The sequence below is a fragment of the Bufo bufo genome, chromosome 1 (genome assembly GCF_905171765.1).
Source record: "Bufo bufo chromosome 1, aBufBuf1.1, whole genome shotgun sequence".
Lineage (NCBI taxonomy): Eukaryota > Metazoa > Chordata > Amphibia > Anura > Bufonidae > Bufo > Bufo bufo.
Window position 1 is genome coordinate 833675492 of NC_053389.1, and position 22830 is coordinate 833698321.

The following is a 22830-nucleotide window of genomic DNA, read 5'->3' on the forward strand; positions in this document are numbered from 1 at the left end:
ACACTTTAGATACTGTGGTTATATTCAGTTATTTGAAAAACAGCCATTTTGGTCAAAAAACTATCATTGCGGCCTAGTCTGGATCTGTACGTGTGAGATACACACTTTAGATACTGTGGTTATAGTCTTCCATTAATAAAACACCCCTTTTGGGCAAAATATAAAATTTTGAAGCCCTTGCTGCATCAGCACGTGTGAATTTCAAGGGTTATATACTGCTGTCATATTCAGTTATTAAACAAACACCCATTTTGGGCCAAAAACTTAATTTTGCAGCCTTTGCTGCAGATGTCATTGGGAGATACACACTTTAGATACTGTGGTTCTATTCAGTTATTTGAAAAACAGCCATTTTAGTCAAAAAACTATAATTGCGGCCTAATCTGGATCTGTACGTGTGAGATACACACTTTAGATACTGTGGTTATAGTCTTCTATTAATAAAACACACCTTTTGGGCAAAATACACAATTTTGCAGCCCTTGCTGCATCAGCACGTGTGAAATTCAAGGGTTTTATACTGCTGTCATATTCAGTTATTAAACATACACCCATTTTGGGCCAAAAACTTAATTTTGCATCCTTTGCTGCATATGTCATTGTGAGATACACACTTTAGATACTGTGGTTCAATTCAGTTATTTGAAAAACAACCATTTTTGGCAAAAAACTTTAATTGCGGCCTAGTCTGCATCTGTACGTGTGAGATTACTTTACAGCCTTTACATACTGTAGTTCTATTCTGCTATTAATTAAACACCCATTTATGGCAAAATCCTAAATTTGAGAAATACGAGAAGAGCGTCAAATAAGGGACGTGGCCCAGGTTGTGGTGCTGCTGGTGGAGCTCCTGTTGCAGGGAGAGGACGTGGTCGATCTGTGCCAGCTACACGCACAAGTGAAACCTGTTCCTCAGGTGCGAGTAGGCGACAGAACCTGCAGCAGTATTTGGTCGGGCCTAATGCGGCTCTACGAATCGTGAGGCCAGAACAAGTACAGGCGATAGTAGATTGGGTTGCTGACAGTGCCTCCAGTTCCTTCACATTGTCTCCCACCCAGTCTCCTGCTGAAAGATCAGAGTTGGCACCTGCAGCCCATGTCCGTCAGTCTTTTACCTCACCCCCTTGCAAATCAGCCAAGCAGTCTGAGCCCCAAGTCAAGCAGTCTCTTCTGTTTTTTTGATGACTCTGCTAGCAGGGTTTCCCAGGGCCATCCACCTATCTCTGCCCCAGAAGTGGAAGAGATTTAGTGCACCGATGCCCAACCACTTATGTTTAAAGATGAGTACATGGGAGGACCATCGCAGCACGTCTCGGATGATGACGAAACACAGGTGCCAACTGCTGGGGCTTTCGAAAGTGTGCAGACCGACAAGGAGGGCAGGGGTGAAGACTCGGTGGAAGATGATGTGGAGGACGATGAGGTCCTCAACCCCACATGGAATCAAGGTCATGCGAGTGACCTATGTATTTTGGAGAAAAAGGCGGTGGTCGCACAGAGCCACCAGCACAGCAGAAGAGGGAGCAGGGAGCAAAAGCGGAGCGGCCGTCCCCTAGACAGTACGCCTGCTACTGCCCACCGCAGCAATGGACCGAGCACGCCAAAGTCAGCTCCAAGGAGTTCCCTGGCATGGTAGTTCTTCAGACAATGTGCTGACGACAAGACACGAGTGGTTTGCACGCTGGGCAATCAGAGCCTGAAGCGAGGCATAAACATTCTCAACCTGAGCACAACTGAAATGGAGTAGACACCTCAAAAACCAAGAAAGATCTCTGGGTCCTGTTGCTTCCTCTTCTGCTGCAGTCTCGGCATCTTCATCCACCTCTGGAGTGACAGTGCCACCTGCCATCCCGCAAACAGAGGATCTGCCAGCAACACCACCACCTGGGTCACCAAGCATCTCCACAATGTCCCACGGAAGCGTTCAGTTCTCCATCTCTCAAACACTGGAGAGGAAGAGGAGGTACCCTACTACCCACCCGCGATCCCTAGTCCTGAATGCCAGCATTTCTAAATTACTGGCCTTTGAAAGAGTTTTAAAGGCCTTATGGCGACGGCTGTCCCACAGTATGTCGTGCCCAGCCGCCACTACTTTTCCAGGCAATCCATCCCTTCCCTGCACATCCGAGTGGGGGACAAAAGCAGGTTTGCACTGTGCAACGCCATCTGTGGCAAGGTGCACCTCACAACGGATACGTGGACCAGTAAGCACGTTCAGGGACGTTATATCTCCATAACAGCACACAGGGTAAATTTTGGTGCATGTCCTTCCACCACAGAGAATTGCAGGGCACTTCAGTTTGCCTCCTGTTGCTTCTTCCTCCTACTCCGCTTTCTCATCCTCTACCGGCTCCTCATCCGGTCAGCGTAGCACCTTCACCACCAACTTCAGCACAGCCAGGGGTAAATGACAGCAGACAGTTTTAAAAATTATCTGTTTGGGGGACAAACCCGACACCGCGCATGAGCTGTGGACGGGCCTTGAACAACAGACCGATGAGTTTTTGGTGCCAGTCAGCCTCAAGCCCGGCCTGGTGGTGTGCGATAATAGGTGAAATCTCATAGCAGCTCTGGGACTAGCCGGTTTGACGCACATCCCTTGCCTGGCGCATGTGCTGAATTTGGTGGTGCAGAGATTCCTTAAAAATGACCCCGATATGTCAGAGCTGCTGCATAAAGTGCGGGCCGTCTGTTCTCGCTTTCTGCGTTCTCACCCTGCTGCTGCTCGCCTGTCAGTGTTGCAGCGTAACTTCGGCCTTCCCGCTCACCGCCTCATATGCGACGTGCCCACAAGGTGGAAATCCACCTTGCACATGCTGGCCAGACTGAGTGAGCAGCAGCAGGCGATAGTGGAGTTTCAGCTGCAGCACGCACGGGTGAGTCACTCTGCGGAACAGCACCACTTCACCACCAATGACTGGGACTCCATGCGAGACCTGTGTTCCTTGTTGCACTGTTTCGAGTACTCCACCAACATGGCCAGTGCCGATAACGCTGTTATCAGCGTTACTATCCCACTTCTATACCTCCTTGAAAAAACGCTGCTGGCGATGATGGAAGAGGATGTGGCACAGGAGGAGAAGGAGGAAGAGGGATTATTTTGTAGGGTTTCCGACCAGTCATTCGCAAGTGTCTCCGAGGGTGGGTTCCTGCACCCACAAATGCCAGGTACACAATTGTCCAACATGGGCACAGTTCTGGAGGATGAGGAGTTGGAGGATGAGGAGATGGAGGAGGAGGAACCATGTTCACAGCAGGGTGGCACCCAGACCAGCTCATGGCCATTACTGGTGCGTGACTGGGGGGATACAGGGGACACAGACGATACACCTCCCACAGAGGACAGCTTTTCATTGCCTCTGGGCAGCCTGGCACACATGAGCGATTACATGCTGCAGTGTCTCCTCAACGACCGCCGAGTTGCCCACATTCTAACTTGTGCTGATTACTTGGTGGCCGCGCTGCTGGATTCCAGTTACAAGGACAATGTACCATCCTTAATTCCCTCACGGGAGCGTCATCGTATGATGCGCGAGTACAAGCGCAAGCTGGTAGACGCGCTGCTGGTGGCATTCCCACCTGACAGCGGGGCACAGTGGAAGCACAATGCAAAGGCAGAGGACGAGGAAGAGGTCGCCAATGCAGCTGGGGCACCGCCAGCACCTCAGAAGGCAGGGTTAACATGGCTGAAATGTGGAAAAGCTTTGTCAGCAAGCCACAACAACCAGCACTACCAGCTGATATGGAACGTCTTAGCAGGAGGCAGAATTTCACCAACATGGTGGAGCAGTATGTGTGCACACGCTTACACGTACTGAATGATGGGTCTGCCCCCTTCAACTTCTGGGTCTCCAAATTGGGCAGATGGCCTGAGCTTGTCCTGCAGCCAGTATATTATCTGTATGTATTATGAATGTGTGTTTAGCATGGCAGGGAGCATCATCACAGACAAGCGCAGCCAGGGGCGGACTGAGAACCCTCAGGGCCCCCGGGCAAAATAAATCAAGGGCCCCCTTCCAGGCCCTACCCATGTTCCACCTTCAGCCACGCCCATGCCCCACCTCCAGTCATGCCCCTATCCCGCCTCCAGCCACGCACTACACTGGTTTCCTATTGGGAGATCTAATGCGTGCATGTCATTTGGCAAGCATTAGCACCTGCTCGTTGTGGGACGTCGGAGGGTGCGAAGCATCAACCCAGTGCTGAGGGATATTGGTGCAGGGATCAGTTAAATAAATAAAGGGTCTTTATTTAACAGGGAGGGGGGTACGAGGCAGAGGCAACGATCGTGGGCCATCGAGGGCGGCCTTTCTGGCAGAGGCTATCTCAGTGTCCTTTAGAGAGTGTGTTAGAAAGAATCCCCTCCAGGCCCCATTACAATGGAGTCAGTCTAATAGACTTGGATGGGGGTATTTCTAACAGAGGCCATCTCAGTGTCCATTAGAAAGAATCCCCTCCAGCCCCCATTAGAGACTACAACGGAGGGGACTCTTTCTAATGGGCCATCAAGGGCGGCCTTTCTGGCAGAGGACATCTCAGAGAGTGTTTTAGAAAGAGTCCTCCCAAGGTCACATTAGAGACTACAATGGCGTCTAATGGGTCCTGGAGGGGGGTCTATCCAACACTATGGTTCCTATTCACAATATAACAACACAACATAGCTCACTGCTACCTAGGCCAAGTTGGCTTCTACCTTAATTACGGTTGGTGGATGGCAGGCTGTGGCTTCCTGATTGGTAGGCTCTGGGCTTGCTGGCTGTGGGCTCGCTGGTTGGCAGGCTGTGGGCTTGCTGGCTGGAGACCTGTGGCTGGCTGGATCTGGGCCTGGCTGGCTCTGACTGGGCCTGAGGCCTGGCTGGCTCTGGAGCTGACTGGCTCTGGGGCTGGGGCTGGCTATAATTAAAAATATAAATACCTAAATAACAATAAAATATAAACATCATGGGTATCACCCCGACTGAAAATGCCCATACTATTAAAATAGAACAAAAAAAATGGAACTTGGTCTAGGGTCTTCACTCACAGAGGTCAGCAGGGAGACCATGACCGGTCTGTGGGCTATATAGCCCCATCTACAGCAAGTCATGATGCCTTGTGTGTTCTTAGGTGGCCGTGGCCTAAGAAGAACACATCACAAGGCAATAAGACATCATGACTTGCTGTATGGGGCTATATAGCCCACAGACCAGTCATGGTCTCCCTACTGACCTCTGTCCCCAGCAAAAAGCCCCTACAATGACCTAAGTTGGCCCATAACCAACATTAACTTTGTTTTTCTTTTAAGCAATTTACGCTGCCTGCCTGCAGTAGCTTGTGCCAGAATGGAACTTGGTCTAGTGGGTCTTCACTAGTCACCAGGTCCATACACATCAATCAGCCATGGCACACCATTCACCCCCCCCCCCCGGCCGACCCTTCCTGGCGGCCTGGCCCCATTCCCATGTCACATACAGTGACATACTCAGGCTACTTTCACACTAGCGTTCGGAGCGGGTCCGTCTGATGTTTCATCAGACGGATCCGCTCCTATAATGCAGACGTTCGCATCCGTTCAGAATGAATCCGTCTCCATTATAACTTAGAAAAATTTCTAAGTCTGAAAGTAGCCTGAACGGATCCGTCCAGACTTTACATTGAAAGTCAATGGGGGACGGATCCGTTTGAAGATTGAGCCATATGGTGTCATCTTCAAACGGATCCATCCCCATTGACTTCCATTGTAAGTCTGGACGGATCCGCTCGCCTCCGCACGGCCAGGCGGACACCTCAACGCTGCTTGCAGCTCGCTGAGCGGAGCGGAGGCTGAACGCTGGCAGACTGATGCATTCTGAGCGGATCCGCCTCCACTCAGAATGCATTAGGGCTGGACCGCTGCGTTCGGGGCCGCTTGTGAGACCCTTCAAACGGAGCTCACGAGCGGACACCCGAACGCAGGTGTGAAAGTAGCCTTAGAGTACAGATATTTACATTGTCCCCCCGGCCCTCCCTCCAGGCTCCATCATGTCAGTGTCATGGTCACACAAACTAGCGCCAGAGCAGAGGCGCTCAGGATTAGCAATAGCACGGCATCACCCCCCCCCATAAAAAAATGTAAACACATCATTGATGCTGTGCAGTGCTAATCCTGAGCGCCTATGCTCTGGCGCTAGTCAGTGTGTGCGATAGGCTAGCTAGCCTAGCGCTTTACGCTCAGATGGCCCCTGGGCGCTCATCTCATCATTTCGAATTAATTTTAAATCATTAAAATGATCATATTAATTATTATAAAATAACATTTAAAAATTCTATTGGGACCTACCCTAAGTAACAAGTCCTGACCAAGTCTGCCGAGTGCTGTTGTCTCCTGAGCTGCTGCTGATGCTGCTGGCTGCCGTCTCTGCCAGAGTGCCAGTGACAGTGTGCGTCTGTCACCTGTCAGATGGTCTAACTCTGCTGAATTTATATGACTGACTACTGAATGGATCAGGTCGGATTCTGATCTAATCTGATAATTCTCACACAGCCAGCAGCCGCGGCCCGCACCCGCCAGGGCCGGCCTTAGGTGTCCAGGCGCCCTGTGCGAGCTAACCTTGTGGCGCCCCCCCCCCCCCCCCAAAAAAAACAAACAAACACTGCTTGTTGCTGGCATCATGGCATAGGCTGGCTGACTATCCAACCAAGTAGTTACCAGCCCGCACACCCCAAAGGCCGGTGTAATGTTATACTTCCCTACTTCGTGAGATTTCCCTACCCTCGTCACTTCCGGTCGCACCGGACATGACGTGAGGAGGTGTGCAGCGCCGCGCAGGCGCACAACGTCAGGTTAGTGAAGTTTCACAGCAGAGTGCGCATGCGCCAGGAGCCTCGCCGGCGGTTAGGGTAGGGAAAAACTATGGGCCAGTGCGCAGGCGCAGTGATCGGATGGATGTTCTCAGCTGAACACCGGCCGACACTGCGCATGCACCGGGAGCCTCACCAGCGGTTAGGGAAGGGAAAAATTACGTACGGGCCAGTGCTTTTTCCCTACCCTAACCGCTGGTGAGGCTCCCAGCGCATGCGCAGTGTCAGCCGGTGTCCTGCTGAGAACATCCATCCGATCACCGCACCTGTGCACTGGCCCATAATTTTTCCCTACCCTAACCGCCGGCGAGGCTCCCAGCGCAGTGCGCCCCCCCAATATAATAAACATTGGTGGCACAGTGCGCCCCCCCCCAACACCCCAGTATAATAAACATTGGTGGCGCAGTGCACCCCCCAACACCCCAGTATAATAAACATTGGTGGCGCAGTGCGGCCCCCCAACACCCCAGTATAATAAACATTGGTGGCGCAGTGCGGCCCCCCAACACCCCAGTATAATAAACATTGGTGGCGCAGTGCGCCCCCCCAACACCCCAGTATAATAAACATTGGTGGCGCAGTGCGCCCCCCCAACACCCCAGTATAATAAACATTGGTGGCGCAGTGCGCCCCCCCTCAATTTAATAAACATTGGTGGCGCAGTGCGCCCCCCCTCAATATAATAAACATTGGTGGCGCAGTGCGCTCCCCCCTCAATATAATAAACATTGGTGGCGCAGTGCGCCCCCCCTCAATATAATAAACATTGGTGGCGCAGTGCGCCCCCCCTCAATATAATAAACATTGGTGGCGCAGTGGGCAGTGCCAATGAGGGTTAAAAAATAAAAAAATAATTAACTCACCTCCTCCAATTGATCGTCTTCTGTTCTTTCTTCATGACCTGTCAAAGGACCTGTGGTGACATCACTGGGCTCATCACATGATATATCACATGATCCATCACCATGGTAATGGGTCATGTGATGAGCTCAGTGACGTCACCACAGGTCCTGAAGAAAGACCGGCAGCTACGCGATCAACTGGAGGAGGTGAGTTAATTTTTTAAAATTATTTTTTAACCCTCATTGGCACTTCCCACTGAGCCACCAATGTTTCTTATACTGGGGGGGGGGGGGGGGGCGCACTGAGCCACCAATTATGATTCTTATACTGGGGTGTTTGGGGGGGGGGGGGGCGCACTGTGCCACCAACGTTTCTTATACTAGGGGGGGGCGCACTGAGCCACCAATTATGATTCTTATACTGGGGTGTTTGGGGGGGGCGCTAATCAGAATTATCAGATTAGATCAGATGATTCATTAAGTCACTGACTTAATGAATCATCTGATCTAATCTGATAATTCTGATTCAATTAATTCGGGCGCGGGCCGCGGCTGCTGGCTGTGTGTGTCTACTCACGACTCCCGAGTCACGCCCCCTGTGCAGAGGCAGCCTGAGCGGCGCGCTGAGCGCCAATGAATGAATCTCAGACAGACTCTGCCTCAGACGCACACGCAGGCTGGGGGGGGGGGCGGGCGGAAGGTAGCCCTGACTGTTGTCCTGACTAAGTGACGTGACGTCTACAATGAGCGCCGGAGGGTGGCGGGTTCAAGTAGGTGACAGTGACAGGTCATCACAGGTCACACTCACAGGTGAAAAAAAAAAAAAAGGCATTTCTTTTTTTGCGGCCTGCGGCCACGGGCCCCCTTCCCTGCCGGGCCCTCGGACCACGTCCGAAGTGCCCGACCGCTCAGTCCGCCCCTGAGCGCAGCCGCCTGTCCACAGCCAATGTGGACAAGCTCATGTTCATTAAAATGAACCAGGCATGGATCCCACAGGACTTGTCCGTACCTTGTGCAGAATAGACATGTATACCGGCCTTAACCAGCCATTGTTATACTACAGTGCAATTGCTCATTCTTGTATTTTGGATATTTCACACTCTTTTGGAGTGTACCCTAATTAAAAAAAAATATTAAAACCAAAAACTTGGTTGTTGTCTACCTCGTCCTCCTCCAACGCTGCCACCTACAACTTCGTCCTCCTCAAACTTCTACTCCATATGGACCTCCACCACATACTGTAAATTAAATTTTTTTTTTATTTGTACGTATTTTATTTTATGTCATTTCACTACTTTGTTACATTTTCGGGTGAGATTCACCAATTTTTGGGTGTGATGTACCACTGCTATACCTAGTAGACAGGTTTAAAAAATTCACAAATTTGTCTGTTACATTTTCGGGTGATATTCACCAATAATTTTTGGGTGTGATATACCACTGCTATACCTAGTAGATAGGTTAGAAAATTTCACAAATTTGTCTGTTACATTTTCGGGTGAAATTCACCAATTTTTGGGTGTGATGTACCACTGCTATACCTAGTAGACAGGTTAGAAAAATTCACAAATTTGTCTTACATTTTCGGGTGAAATTCACAAATTTTTGGGTGTAATATACCCCTCCTCTACCTAGTTGACAGCTTAATAAATTTCACAAATCTTTCTTTTACATTTTCGGGTGACATTAAAAAAAAAATTCTGTCATAGACCCCTTCTCTACCAAGTAGACAGGTTAATAAATTTCACAACTTTTTCAGTTACATTCTTGGGTTGACATTTTACAATTTTAGACGTGAATAAACCCCTGCTCTGCATAGGTGACAGGGAATAAAATTTCAGAAACTCTTCTTTATTTGATGTGCCACCTCCTTTCATTCAATGCTTAAACTTTAACATTTGCGCTTTAATAATTTGTCCCACATTTGTGCTTAGATAATTTGTCCCACATTTACACTTTAATAATTTGTCCCACATTTGAGCTTCAATAATTTGTCCCACATTTGCGCTTCAATAACTTTTCCCATATTTCCGCTCGATCAAAATTTTTTTTAGCCATTTATCTCTCTTGGATGTGGTCTCTCTTTCTCACGCTCCCTCTCCGGCGTGGAACCCTGATACGACGATAACCGTGATCAACATGATAGGCTCAGAAAAGAACATCGAAAGTTCATAGAGAAGATATCCAAATGGATGGTGGACGTCACGGGGGCACCTCTACATAGGTGACAGGAACATCAATTTCTAAAAATCATCTGTTACATTGTCAGGTGACATTTTTCAAATTTTGCCGGATAGAAACCACTGCTCTGCATAGTTGACAGGGAATAAAATTTCAGAAACTCTTCTTTAATTGATGAGTGCCACCTTTTATTCAATGCTTAAACTTTAACAAGTTGTGCCACATTTGTGCTTTAATAATTTGTCCCACATTTATTTTGCGCTTAATTAATTTGTCCTACATTTACGCTTTAATAATTTGTCCCACATTTACGCTTTAATAATTTGTCCCACATTTGCGCTAAATGGTGGACATCACAGGGACGTGCGATCAGGCAGAAGTTATCTAGAGTCAACAAAGCCGCAGCAGGGCCTCTCCTGTCTAACGTTTCCAAATTCTAAATACCCCAGTGACATTCCCTGTAATTTTTTATTAATCATTCCAGTAACAGGGCATCTTAAGAGTCTTGTATTGTTATTTATCGTCACTACCTCCCCGAGTCGAGAGTGGGTAATTGCCGCGCGCCTCCTACTTTCCTCAAAATTCTTCCGTTTTAATAGCTTCTCCCACATTTCCGCTCGGTCACAATTAAATTTCATCCATTGGTCTCCCTTGGATGCGGTCTCTCTATCTCACGCTGCCTCTCCGGGGTGGAACCCTGATTTGCCGATAACCGTGATCAACATGGTAGGCGCAGAAAAGAACATCGAAAGTTGATATAGCAGATATCCAATTGGATCGTGGACATCACGGGGACATGCAACATGATGGGGCAGTAAGTGTGCACACGCCTACACGAACTGACTGACAGGGGTCAGCCCCTGCAACTTCTGGGTCTCCAAATTGGGCACATGGCCTGAGCTTGCCCTTTTCGCCTTGGAGGTGCTGGCCTGCCCTGCAGCCAGTGTAATGTCTGAAAGTGTGTTTAGCACGACTGGAGGGGGTTATCACAGGTTATATTTCCCAATGTTTTGGGGTGTACCCTAATTCAAAAAAATAAAAATAAATTTAAAACCAAAAAACTGTGTAGGCTACCTCCTCCTCCTCCACCGCTGCTGCTTCCACCTACACCGCCACATCCACCGCCTCCTCAACCTCCAACTCCATATGGACCTCGTCCTCCTAAATCAAGATAATTATTTTTACGTATTTTATGTTATTTAACCCCTTAAGGACTTAGGACGTACCGGTACGGCATGTTTGCCTAGTCCTTAAGGACCCATGACGTACCGGTACGTCATGAGTTTAAAATGAGATTGTGGCGCTGCTGGGGTTAATCCGCACAGGATGCCGGCTGTAATCATTCAGCCGGCATCCTGTCACAACGCCGGGGGGGTCATATGACCCCCTGTATCGGCGATCGCAGCAAACCGCAGGTCAATTCAGACCTGCGGTTTGCTGCGCTTTTGGCTGATTCTGATCCCTGCGGTCCCTGACCGTGGGGATCAAACTTCAAAATGTTGCATATACATTTTTTTCACCCCCCCTGCACCCCTGAATGGTTTTATGGTGGCGGGTGGTGCAGGGGGGGGCGGTGCGGGAGGCGGGCGGTGCGGCAGGCGGGATCGCGATCCCCCGCCCGCCTCCCCTTGAATAATCATTGGTGTACAGTGGTATACCAGGGTGTCAGCACATTGCTGACACCCTGGTATAAACGGCTGACATCGGTGATGCGATGTCAGCCGTTTAACCCTTTCCATACAGCGGTCCGCACGGACCGCTGTATGGAAAAAGTTAACAGTAAGAGGGAGCTCCCTCCCTCTCCCATCGGGGGGCTGCTGTGCCTTTGCAGCCCCCCGATGGAAAGGGAGAGAGCCCCCAGACAGCCCCCAGAGAGCCCCGTCCTTACCCTTCCCCGTCTGCAAAGTTCTGACAACTACTGAGCAGACGGGGAAGGTTCCCATGGCAACAGGACGCTGTCTCAGGCATTCTGCTGTCCATGGTGCTGAACATATCTGTGCTAAAGGCAGAGATCTGTTCAGACAAAGTGTAAGTAAAATACAGTACAGTACAATATATATTGTACTGTACTGTATTATACAGACATCAGACCCACTGGATCTTCAAGAACCAAGTGGGTCTGGGTCAAAAAAAAAGTGAAAAAAAAGTAAAAATCAAAAAACACATTTATCACTGATTAAAAAGAAAAAAAAGAAAATTCCCTACACATGTTTGGTATCGCCGCGTCCATAACGACCTGATCTATAAATGGTCATGTTACTTTACCCGAACGGTGAACGCCATAAAACTAAAAAATAAAAAACTATGATGAAATTGAAATTTTGCCCACCTCACTTCCCAAAAAAGGTAATAAAAGTGATCAAAAAAGTCGCATGTATGCCAAAATTGTAACAATCAAACCGTCATCTCATCCCGCAAAAATCATACCCTACCCAAGATAATCGCCAAAAAACTGAAAAAACTATGGCTCTCAGACTATGGAGACACTAAAACATGATTTTTTTTGTTTCAAAAATGAAATCATTGTGTAAAACTTACATAAACAAAAAAAAGTATACATATTAGGTATCGCCGCGTCCGTATCAACCGGCTCTATAAGAATATCACATGAGTTAACCCCTCTGGTGACCACCGTAAAAAAAAAAAAAAAAACGGGTAAAAAAAGCTATTTTTTGTCATCTTACGTCACAAAAAGTGTAATAGCAAGCGATCAAAAAGTTATATGCACCCCAAAATAGTGCCAATAAAACAGCCATCTCATCCCACAAAAAATTAAACCCTACTTAAGATAATCGCCCAACAACTGAAAAAACTATGGCTCTTAGACTATGGAGACACTAAAACTTTTTTTGTTTTAAAAATGAAATCATTGTGTAAAACTTACATAAATAAAAAAAATTGTATACATATTAGGTATCGCCGCGTCCGTGACAACCTGCTCTATAAAATTACCACATGATCTAACCTTTCAGATGAATGTTGTAAATAACAAAAAAAAAAAACTGCCAAAAAAGCTATTTCTTGTTACCTTGCCGCACAAAAAGTGTAATATAGAGCAACCAAAAATCATATGTACCCTAAACTAGTACCAACAAAACTGCCACCCTATCCCGTAGTTTCTAAAATGGGGTCACTTTTTTGGAGTTTCTACTCTAGGGGTGCATCAGGGGGGCTTCAAATGGGACATGGTGTCAAAAAAACCAGTCCAGCAAAATCTGCCTTCTAAAAACCGTATTGCATTCCTTTCCTTCTGCGCGCTGCCGTGTGCCCGTACAGCAGTTTACGACCACGTATGGGGTGTTTCTGTAAACTACAGAATCCGGGCAATAAATATTGAGTTTTGTTTGGCTGTTAACCCTTGCTTTGTTACTTGAAAAAAAATATTAAAATGGAAAATCTGCCAAAAAAGTGAAATTTTGAAATTGTATCTCTACTTTCCATTAAATCTTGTGCAACACCTAAAGGGTTAACAAAGTTTGTAAAATCAGTTTTGGATACCTTGAGGGGTGTAGTTTCTTAGATGGGGTCACTTTCATGGAGTTTCTACTCTAGGGGTGCATCAGGGGGGCTTCAATTGGGACATGGTGTAAATAAACCAGTCCAGCAAAATCTGCCTTATAAAAACAAAACGGCGCACCTTTCACTCTACGCCCCGCTGTGTGGCCATACAGTAGTTTACGGCCACATATGGGGTGTTTCTGTAAACGGCAGAGTCAGGGCAATAAAGATACAGTCTTGTTTGGCTGTTAACCCTTGCTTTGTTAGTGGAAAAAATGGGTTAAAATGGAAAATTAGGCAAAAAAATGAAATTCTCAAATTTCATCCCCATTTGCCAATAACTCTTGTGCAACACCTAAAGGGTTAACGAAGTTTGTAAAATCTGTTTTGAATACCTTGAGGGGTGTAGTTTATAGAATGGGGTAATTTTTGGGTGGCTTCTATTATGTAAGCCTCGCAAAGTGACTTCAGAGCTGTAGTGGTCCCTAAAAATTGGGTTTTTGTAAATTTCAGAAAAATTTCAAGATTTGCTTCTAAATTTCTAAGCCTTGTAACATCCCCAAAAAATAAAATATCATTCCCAAAATAATTCAAACATGAAGTAGACATATGGGGAATGTAAAGTCATCACCATTTTTGGGGGTATTACTATGTATTACAGAAGTAGAGAAACTGAAACTTTTAAATTTGCCAATTTTTTAAAATTTTTGGTAAATTAGGTATTTTTTTATGCAAAAAAAATAATTTTATTGACTTCATTTTACCAGTGTTATGAAGTACATTATGTGACAAAAAAATAGTCTCAGAATGGCCTGGATAAGTCAAAGCGTTTTAAAGTTATCACCACTTAAAGTGACACTGGTCAGATTTGCAAAAAATGGCCAAGTCCTTAAGGTGAAATAGGGCTTAAGGGGTTAAAGTCATTTCCCTATCCACTTTTGTTTGCAGAGCACTTGCCATGCTTTTAACCACATGTTGATGGCATTTGCAGCCTTCTAGCCTTTTCCATGACATTTTTACAGCCATTTTAGTGCACAAAAGTTTGAGTTCAGGTCCCGAACTCGAACTTTTTTGTGAAGTTCGGCCGAACCCGTCGAACCCAAACATCCAGGTGTCCGCTCAACTCTAGTGCTGATGCTTTGAGCGTGCCATTGCAGTGGACCCTGGAGAAATAACCTGCAAAGCTGAGTGGACAATTTGTAAAAGTCCAAAGTGTCAGTGATGCGGCTGGAATACCAGTCGAAAAGGTGATGTATGCCATCACCAAGGGCAACCGTTGGGACTAAAAGGAGGCGGAGAGCGGTGTGGCTCTCGAGAGGTCAAGTGTTTACGGCTCGGGTGTACAGAGTCCTAGAGAGGATGTCCAGAGGAGCCGTGATGCGGGTGCCAGGTGCAACCAAACACGACGGCAGGCAGCTGTCCTCCAACAAAGAGAGCGCTGCTGGAGATGCCGTCAAGTCACAAAGTGTGAACCTGATTGTCCTATGGTCAGAAGTCAGGTAACCAGAAATCAAAGGCGGGAGGTTCCTAATGTCCAGGAGAAGAATGTGACCTCGGGGAAGATGTTCCTAGCTCTTCCTCATCGCCTGAGACTGCCGAACCAGTGACGTCTGTGGGTAAGACTGTTCTGGTGTAAAAGACAAAGTGACAGTGAGCACGGTTCTGGAGACTGGGCAGGTTGCTGACCAGTGCCCTGGGGCTTCAGAAGCCGTGAACTCTGGTGTGAACCGGTGGCAGTTGCTCCCTGCTGAGCCGGGAGGTGTTGAGGCACCAGGACTAGAGACTGAGCCGCAAATGATAGATGTGCGGGACAGTCATGCGGATAATAAGGACTATCCAGTGGTTCTCACTCAGTGTGAGACTCCAGTGAGTACTGGGACTTGTGAACCTGATGTTATAAATATGCTCATACATGAGGGAATGTTGGGCCGTGATTTGTGGGGTAGTGGAAACACTTCTGCAGTCAGTGATGAAACTCATGCAGAACTGGTACCTAATCCGTTAAGTGAAGTGACCATTAAAGACAATGGTGCAGATAAGGTGCAAGGTGATTGTGCCACGTTGGCGGAAATGCATAATGAAAGGGGGATGTCATGTGAAATATCTGATGTTGATAACATGCCTTTTCCATTGCAGGTTGTGGTCAGGGGATAAGCGGCCACTGGTGGTAAAAATTTAAATGTTGATGAAGCTTGATTTTCTTCATCTGCTATTTTTCATGAAGATCTATATGACTTGATCAAAAGATTTGAAGAAATTCATATAAGTAGTGTGGAGCAAAGCACAGCTCCAACTCAGTGTTTGAATGTGCAGGAAAATATGATAGGGCTAGAGGGTGTACCACACGTACCAGAGGTGGATATGCAGTCTCCACAGTGTTTTATGCTTACTAAGGAAGTGTCCCAGGTGGGGATAAGCTCATCAGTGCCCCTAGAGGTTAGAATTAATAATGACACGAGCAGCATATGTGACGTATGTGCTGTGACCGATAGCAACATAGAGAGTGAAGCTACCATGTCAAGGTCCTGCTAAACTAAGGTGGTTACTAGTAGCGACCAGATAGTTATATCTGACGAGATGAGAATTAAATCAGGTGACATCAGCCTAGGGTCTGAAGCCCATTTCCAGACAATTGTAGATGACCTGACACGACAGTACAGCTGCAAACAGGAGGAAGATCTTTCTCTCTCCTCACGCTCCCTAGAAACGTTAGAGAAGGGACTAGCTGTCTTCACAGAGCAACTGAAGAAGGCTTCAAAAGGGTCAAAGGAGGAGAGCCAGAAAGAGAATGGTGATTCTCCTACATCTGCTGCAGCAGAGCCGAGCGAGGAGCAGCTGGAACCGGAGGCCCAAAAGCGGGGCACTTTCCACAAGCTTGTGCGAAAAGCTGAAAAGAAACTGTTGAAAAACATGGAGTTGATGGTTCAGCGCCTGGAGAAAAAGGGTCTGACATACGGAAAGTTGGAGAAAACCAAGAACAAACTTCAGCGAGAATTGGATCATCTAATGGTGGACCTGGACCACCAGAAGCAAATTATGTCTAACCTAGAGAAGAAACAGAAGAAGTTTGACCGGCTCCTGGCTGAAGAGAAATAAATCTCGTCTCGATATAATGAAAAACGTGACCGTGCAGAGACTGATGCTTGGGAGAAGGAGACCAAGGCCCTCTCCTTGGCTAGAGCTCTTGAAAAAGCGCTTTAAGAGCATGCTGATTTGAGAGGCTGAACAATCAACTCAGAGCAGAGATAGATGATCTCGTGTGTCATGGCCTATGGTGTGCGTAGTGACATTTTCCTTCACTTGGTTGCCCGTGACTACGTTTGGTGTTGTATGCATGTGGTGGCAGTGTCTCGGCCTTCTGGCTGATCCCCAGGACATGGTTGCCACGCATGCCGTTGCCCGCGGCAACAGGTGAAGTGTGTGTTTATGTGTGTACTTCCCCTTTAAGTGGTCGTCTTCCCTTGCCTTGTGTTGGAAGGATTAATTCCCTTCCTAGTATGTGAGCACTGGGTGTGTCTGTGTGGGTGTGGCTACATGGGCTATTTAGCCTCAGTTGAGACCTGATGTCTGAGGGGTACTCCAGCCTTGTTTGTAAGCTGGAGGCACCCTCCTGGTCCCTTATACCATCTGCCAGTGAGGGCCATCCTTGTGGTCATAAATGTTTATATGTGATGTTAAGTTGATGTTGTTTTCCTTTCATGTTTAATGCAGCTATGGATCTGGGTTCCTGTGTGTGTATGTGTGTTTGCTGTGTCCATTTATGTTTGGTATGGACATCAGCTTGTGAGCACGGGATCCAGTCAGCAAGGCTGTGGCAGGTAGGTGTGAACAAGAGTAGTTCTCCTGCCATATCCATACGTCTGTTTATGTACCCCATCTCCTTGCAGCTTGGCCAGTGAGACTCCTGTTCCTCCGTGTCCAGAAGGAACAGGTCGTCTTACCCTGCTCCTTGTTCCAGGGCAATCCTGAGGGCGAGTAGGAATATTAGGTTCCGGTGTATGAGCCCTCCCACCATCAGGGTTGGCTCATATGATTAGGAGTCAGGGTCAGATTAGGGATGCGATAGGAGGTGACCTGCTCCCTAATTCTTTCGTCCTGGCTGAGCAGCCACTAACATCTTCTGGCATCGCACGGCTGAGGGTTTTCCCCATCCTCAGCCGTGACATTGTGAGATCAAAGGATGACGTCGGGAAGAACGTCTATGAGTTGGAGAAGTCTAAGTTAGAGTCTATTAAGAATGGGTCTGGAGATGGTGGCACTGCGGTGCTGGCTGAAGCAGAGAAGATGGAAGATGCTTCTGCTGAACCAGTCGATGGGGCTGATGTTAATGCCGAAGACCACAGACCCGTGGTAGAGTGTAAGCCGGGCCTAAAAGACGTCCCCTCTGCCTGCAAGGCCTTCCAAATAGCCAGCATCCTGCTGGGGAAGAAGTACGAGGAGGTGAACAATCAGTTTTTGGATCCTAGCTATTACGATGGGCTGTCTCTCCTGACTCCTCACCAAAAGGAGAACAGTGTCCTGGGTGAGCCTCTGGAGAAAATGCTAGAAGACGAGGAGTCTGCTGAAAAACCCGGTGTTCCCGGTTCCTCCTGCCTGGATCAGAAAGAGGGGGAGGAGTTAAGTGGGCAAGTGTATGGTACTATGTCCGAGAAGGATGAGAAGGCTGTCAAAGATACTGAAGACTCCAAGAAGAAAAAGGCTGAAGAAGTTAAGGCCGATGTGTTGATTGACATGAAGTCCCCAGGTGCTGCAGAGACCAAAGTTAAGACACAGGGAGAGTCAGCCGAAGTGGAAAAAGCCAATAAAGAAGCAGAGGTCTCTGAAACTGCCACCATAGCTGCTGGAAAGAAGGAAGAAGAGAACCAGATGCACGTAAAAGAAGCGAGCAGGGGCAAGCATGCTCTTCTGAAGGAGCCCCGCAAAGCAAAGGAGAAAGTGTCTGGACATGACCATGACTGAGAACAGTTCAGTCAAGAGCTGCAGCAGTCCAAGAAAGGACATGAGGTGCATGTGCGGGAGCCAGAGGATCTAAAAAGAGAGAGAGATCAAAGAGTGCTAGAGTGCATTATCTTCACCCGGGAAAGAGTAGAAAAAGAGTATCTGGCCATGAGATGGGCACATGAGGCCTTTAGGCAGTTTCTATTGGGCAAGACATCAGTTTTGGTGATAAACCAAGCTCTGCTGGCGTGGGTCTGGCAGAACAAATGAAAGGTGATAGGCCAGGTGGATGCCCTCTCACCTGCCTCCCGTGGTTATGCATGTGTTCACCTCTCAGGGCTTGAACAAAGGGGGGGGGGGGGTATGTGAGACAGTGACAGATCTCACACAGGTTTGAGGCAAGGAAGGGGTGGATAGTGTGATCCACACCCCTATTCCACCACAGGTGAGACCAGCTGGAGGTACTCAGGCTGGCATAAAGCACCTCCCAGGGTGTTAGTAAGAGGGGGAGTGTTGCTCGTGGACAGAGGCCTGGAGGCTATGTGAATGTGGTCTCAGCTGGGCAAAGCTGAGGGACCACAAGGCTGGGAGATAGCCTGGACTAACTTTGTTACAGCCTGGAAGTGAGCTGAACTACTGGCTAAGAAAGCCGCACCTGAAAGATGTGTGAACTGTGAGGTATACTTTAGGTGAGTCAGGTTAATATATGTTTAATATCTACTGTGTAGCAACACCACGATCCATCGGCGCAATCTCATTACAAATCTGCAGCAGTGCTCGAAAACAGCCCCGTACCTCCGCTGTGGTTACTATATAAAAAACTACTTCTAAATAAGTGTGGGGGCACCGCGCACCTCCACTGAACTACTGCACACTGTATTGGGAGACCGCTACTCGATACCAAATATAAGGCAGGATTTACCTTATTATCTTTATTGGTCCTCCTCGCAGCTGCTCGTTAGTCCATGTGTGGATCCCAATCCATTTATCTTCCCTCAGTATATCCCAATGCCTACCCACTATCTTCCTATTTCTCCTTAAACGCATAACATCCCCAGAAGTCAGTTTATGCGTTTAAGGAGAAATTGTTCAGATGTCATAGAATATGATAGGGAAGCTGATAAAGTACAGGAAGACACACGGAAACAAAAACGGAAACGGATCACGGAACAACGGAACCCCATTTTGCGGAACGGAACACAGCAACGGTTGTGTGCATGAGGCCTAAGGGTGTCATTTACACTATTGAATGTCAAAAGATCTATATAGGCCAAACAAAGAGACCATTGAAGAAGAGACTAAATAAGCACATATATAATATAAAAAAAGAAAGTAGATGATAACCCGTTGTCTAGGCATTATAGGGAACAGCATAATGGTAGATTTGAAGGTTCCTTGTTTTGTGGGTTGGAAAAAGTTAAAGTGGATATACGTGGAGGAGACTACCTCAAATATATGTCAAAAAACGAGACACAGTGGATTTTTTATATGGACACATTAAAACCGAGGGGGGGTTAAATAAAGAGATCGAGTTATTTGGGTTTGATTAAGTTATTCACAGCAGAAGAAGGGTTAAACAGACAAGGATCGAAGCTGATAAAAGGTAGACAAAGAAGGCACCTAAGTGAATCCCTGACGAAGAGCACCGTAGTGCTAGAAACACGTTAGATGATCCCTTTTGGTGTCTGTGAGGAACCGTAGCTCTGGTGACGTCACCCGCTCCATTCTGTGAGCGTAAGCGAAAAACGAAAGTAGAAGCTACGCCACCGGCCGGGGCGAGCTTTGAAAAACTTTGCCTACAATCAGCGGAGATCCCTGTAGAGCTCTCTAAAGAATAAAAGTAAAATGACTCCACACATGGACTAACAAGCAGCTGCGAGGAGGACCAATAAAGATAATAAGGTAAATCCTGCCTTATATTTGGTATCGAGTAGCGGTCTCCCAATACAGTGTGCAGTAGTTCAGTGGAGGTGCGCGCTGCCCCCACACTTATTTAGAAGTTGTTTTTAATATATGTTTAGTTAGAGCCCAGCCGGGCAGGTGTTTGTTTTGTATTATGTTTTGTTTTTGCTGTGGTGTCAAATAAAACCAATGCTTGGACTTTAAAACTTGGTGTCCGTGAAGACGTGTGTGAATGTCCCCCGAATAAGAGCTAACCCCCCACAGGGGGTACTTCCTCTTTCGCCCCAGTGTTTAGGAGACGGAGAGCTGAACGCTTCTGTGGGACATTGTGGAGATGTTTGGTGACCCAGGTGGTGGTGTTGCTGGCAGATCCTCTGTTTAACATAGTAACATAGTACATAAGGCCGAAAAAAGACATTTGTCCATCCAGTTCGGCCTGTCATCTTGCAAGTTGATCCAGAGGACGGCAAAAAAAAACTGTGAGGTAGAACCCAATTTCCCCCACTTTAGGGGAATAAAAAATTCCTTCCCGACTCCAATCAGGCAATCAGAATAACTCCCTGGATCAACGACCCCTCTCTAGTAGCTATAGCCTGTAATATTATTACGCTCCAGAAATACATCCAGGCCCCTCTTGAATTCCTTTATTGTACTCACCATCACCACCTCCTCAGGCAGAGAGTTCCATAGTCTCAATGCTCTTACCGTAAAGAATCCTCTTCTATGTTTGTGCACAAACCTTCTTTCCTCCAGACGCAGAGGATATCCCCTCGTCACAGTCAGAGTCCTGGGGATAAATAGATGATGGGAGTGATCTCTGTACTGACCCCTGATATATTTATACATAGTAATTAGATGGCAGGTGGCACTGTCACTCCAGAGGTGGATGAAGAGGCCGAGACTGCAGCAGAAGAGGAAGCAGGAGGAGCCAGAGACCTTTCTTGGTTTTTGAGGTGTCTACTCCACTGCAGCTCATTCTTTGCACTTAGATGCCTGGTCATGCAGGTTGTGCTCAGGTTGAGAATGTTTATGCCTCGCTTCAGGCTCTGATTGCACAGCGTGCAAACCACTCGTGTCTTGTCGTCAGCACATTGTCCGAAGAACTGCCATGCCAGGGAACTCCTTGAAGCTGGCTTCGGTGTCCCTTGCTGCGGTGGGAAGTAGCAGGCGTACTGTCTAGGGAACGGCCGCTCCGCTTTTGCACCCTGCTCCCTCTTCTGCTGTGCTGGTGGCTCTCTGCGACCACCGCCTCTTCCTGCGAACTACAGAGGTCACTCGCATGACCTTGATTCTATGTGGGGTCGAGGAACTCATCGTCCTCCACATCATCTTCCACCCAGTGTTCACCCCTGCCCTCCTTGTTAGTCTGCGCACTTTTGAAAGCCCCAGCATTTGGCACCTGTGTTTTGTCATCATCCGAGACATGCTGCGATGGTCCTCCCATGTACTCTTGAAACATAAGTGGTTGAGCATCGGTGCACTCAATCTCTTCCACTTCTGGGGCAGGGCTAGGTGGATGGCATTGTGAAACCCTGCTTGCAGAGTCATTAAAAAGCAGAAGAGACTGCTGCATGACTTGGGGCTCAGACTGCTTGGCTGATGTGCAAGGGGTGAGGTTAAAGACCGATGGACATGGGCTGCAGGTGCCAACTCTGATCTTTCAGCAGGAGACTGGGTGGGAGACCATGTGAAGGAACTGGAGGCACTGTCAGAAACCCAATCTACTATCGCCTGTACTTGTTCTGGCCTCTCCATTCACAGAGCCGCATTAGTCCCGACCAAATAACGCTGAAGGTTCTGTCACCTACTCGCACCTGAGGAAGGTGTTTCACTTGTGCGTGTAGCTGGCACAAATAGACCACGTCCTCTCCCTGCTACAGGAGCTCCACCAGCAGCACCACGACCGGGGCCACGTCCCTTATTTGACGCTCTCCTCATATTTCTCAAATTTAGGATCTTGCCCAAAATGGGTGTTTTTTTTTAAAACTGAATATAACAGCAGTATTTAAAGGGTGTATCTCACAATGACAGATGCTGCAAAGGCTGCAAAATTAAGTATTTTGCCCAAAAAGGGTGTTTTTTTTTATAGCAGAATGGAACAACAGTATCTAAAGGGTGTATCTCACAATGACAGATGCTGCAAAGGCTGCAAAATTAAGTTTTTTGCCCAAAAAGGGTGTGTTTTTTTATAACAGAATATAACAACAGTATCTAAAGGGTGTATCTCACACTATCAAATGCAGACAAGGCCGCAAATTAAGTATTTTGCCCAAAAAGGGTGTTTTTTTAATAACAGAATATGACAGCGGTATCTAAAGCGTGTATCGCACACTAACAGATGCAGACAAGGCCCCAAATTAAGTATTTTGGCCAAAAAGGGTGATTTTTTTTAATAACAGAATATGACAGAGGTATCTAAAGCGTGTATCTCACACTGACAGATGCAGCAAGGGCTGTAAAATTGCGTATTTTGCCCAAAATGGGTGTTTTTTTAAAACTCTGAAAATTAGAGCTGTATTTCTAGCTTAAATTGCACACTGACTAATGCGACATAGGCCCCATATGGAGGGCATTGCCAAAAATGGGTGTTTTTTAAAAGCCAGAAAATTATTGAAGTTTTTCAAGCTTATTTTTAACAATCACTAACATA

General features: G+C 47.3%; 1 protein-coding gene across 1 annotated transcript in view; it reads left to right on the forward strand.

Moving 5' to 3' along the window:
* Positions 1 to 16259: 16259 nt before the first annotated feature.
* LOC120990399 (putative olfactory receptor 5AK3) overlaps positions 16260 to 22830 on the forward strand; it is a 74289-nt gene continuing 67718 nt past the window's right edge. The window contains exons 1-2 of the mRNA XM_040419204.1: positions 16260 to 16405; positions 17498 to 17690. Coding sequence (XP_040275138.1) covers positions 16260 to 16405; positions 17498 to 17690 — 339 coding nt within the window. The remainder of the gene's footprint in view (positions 16406 to 17497; positions 17691 to 22830) is intronic.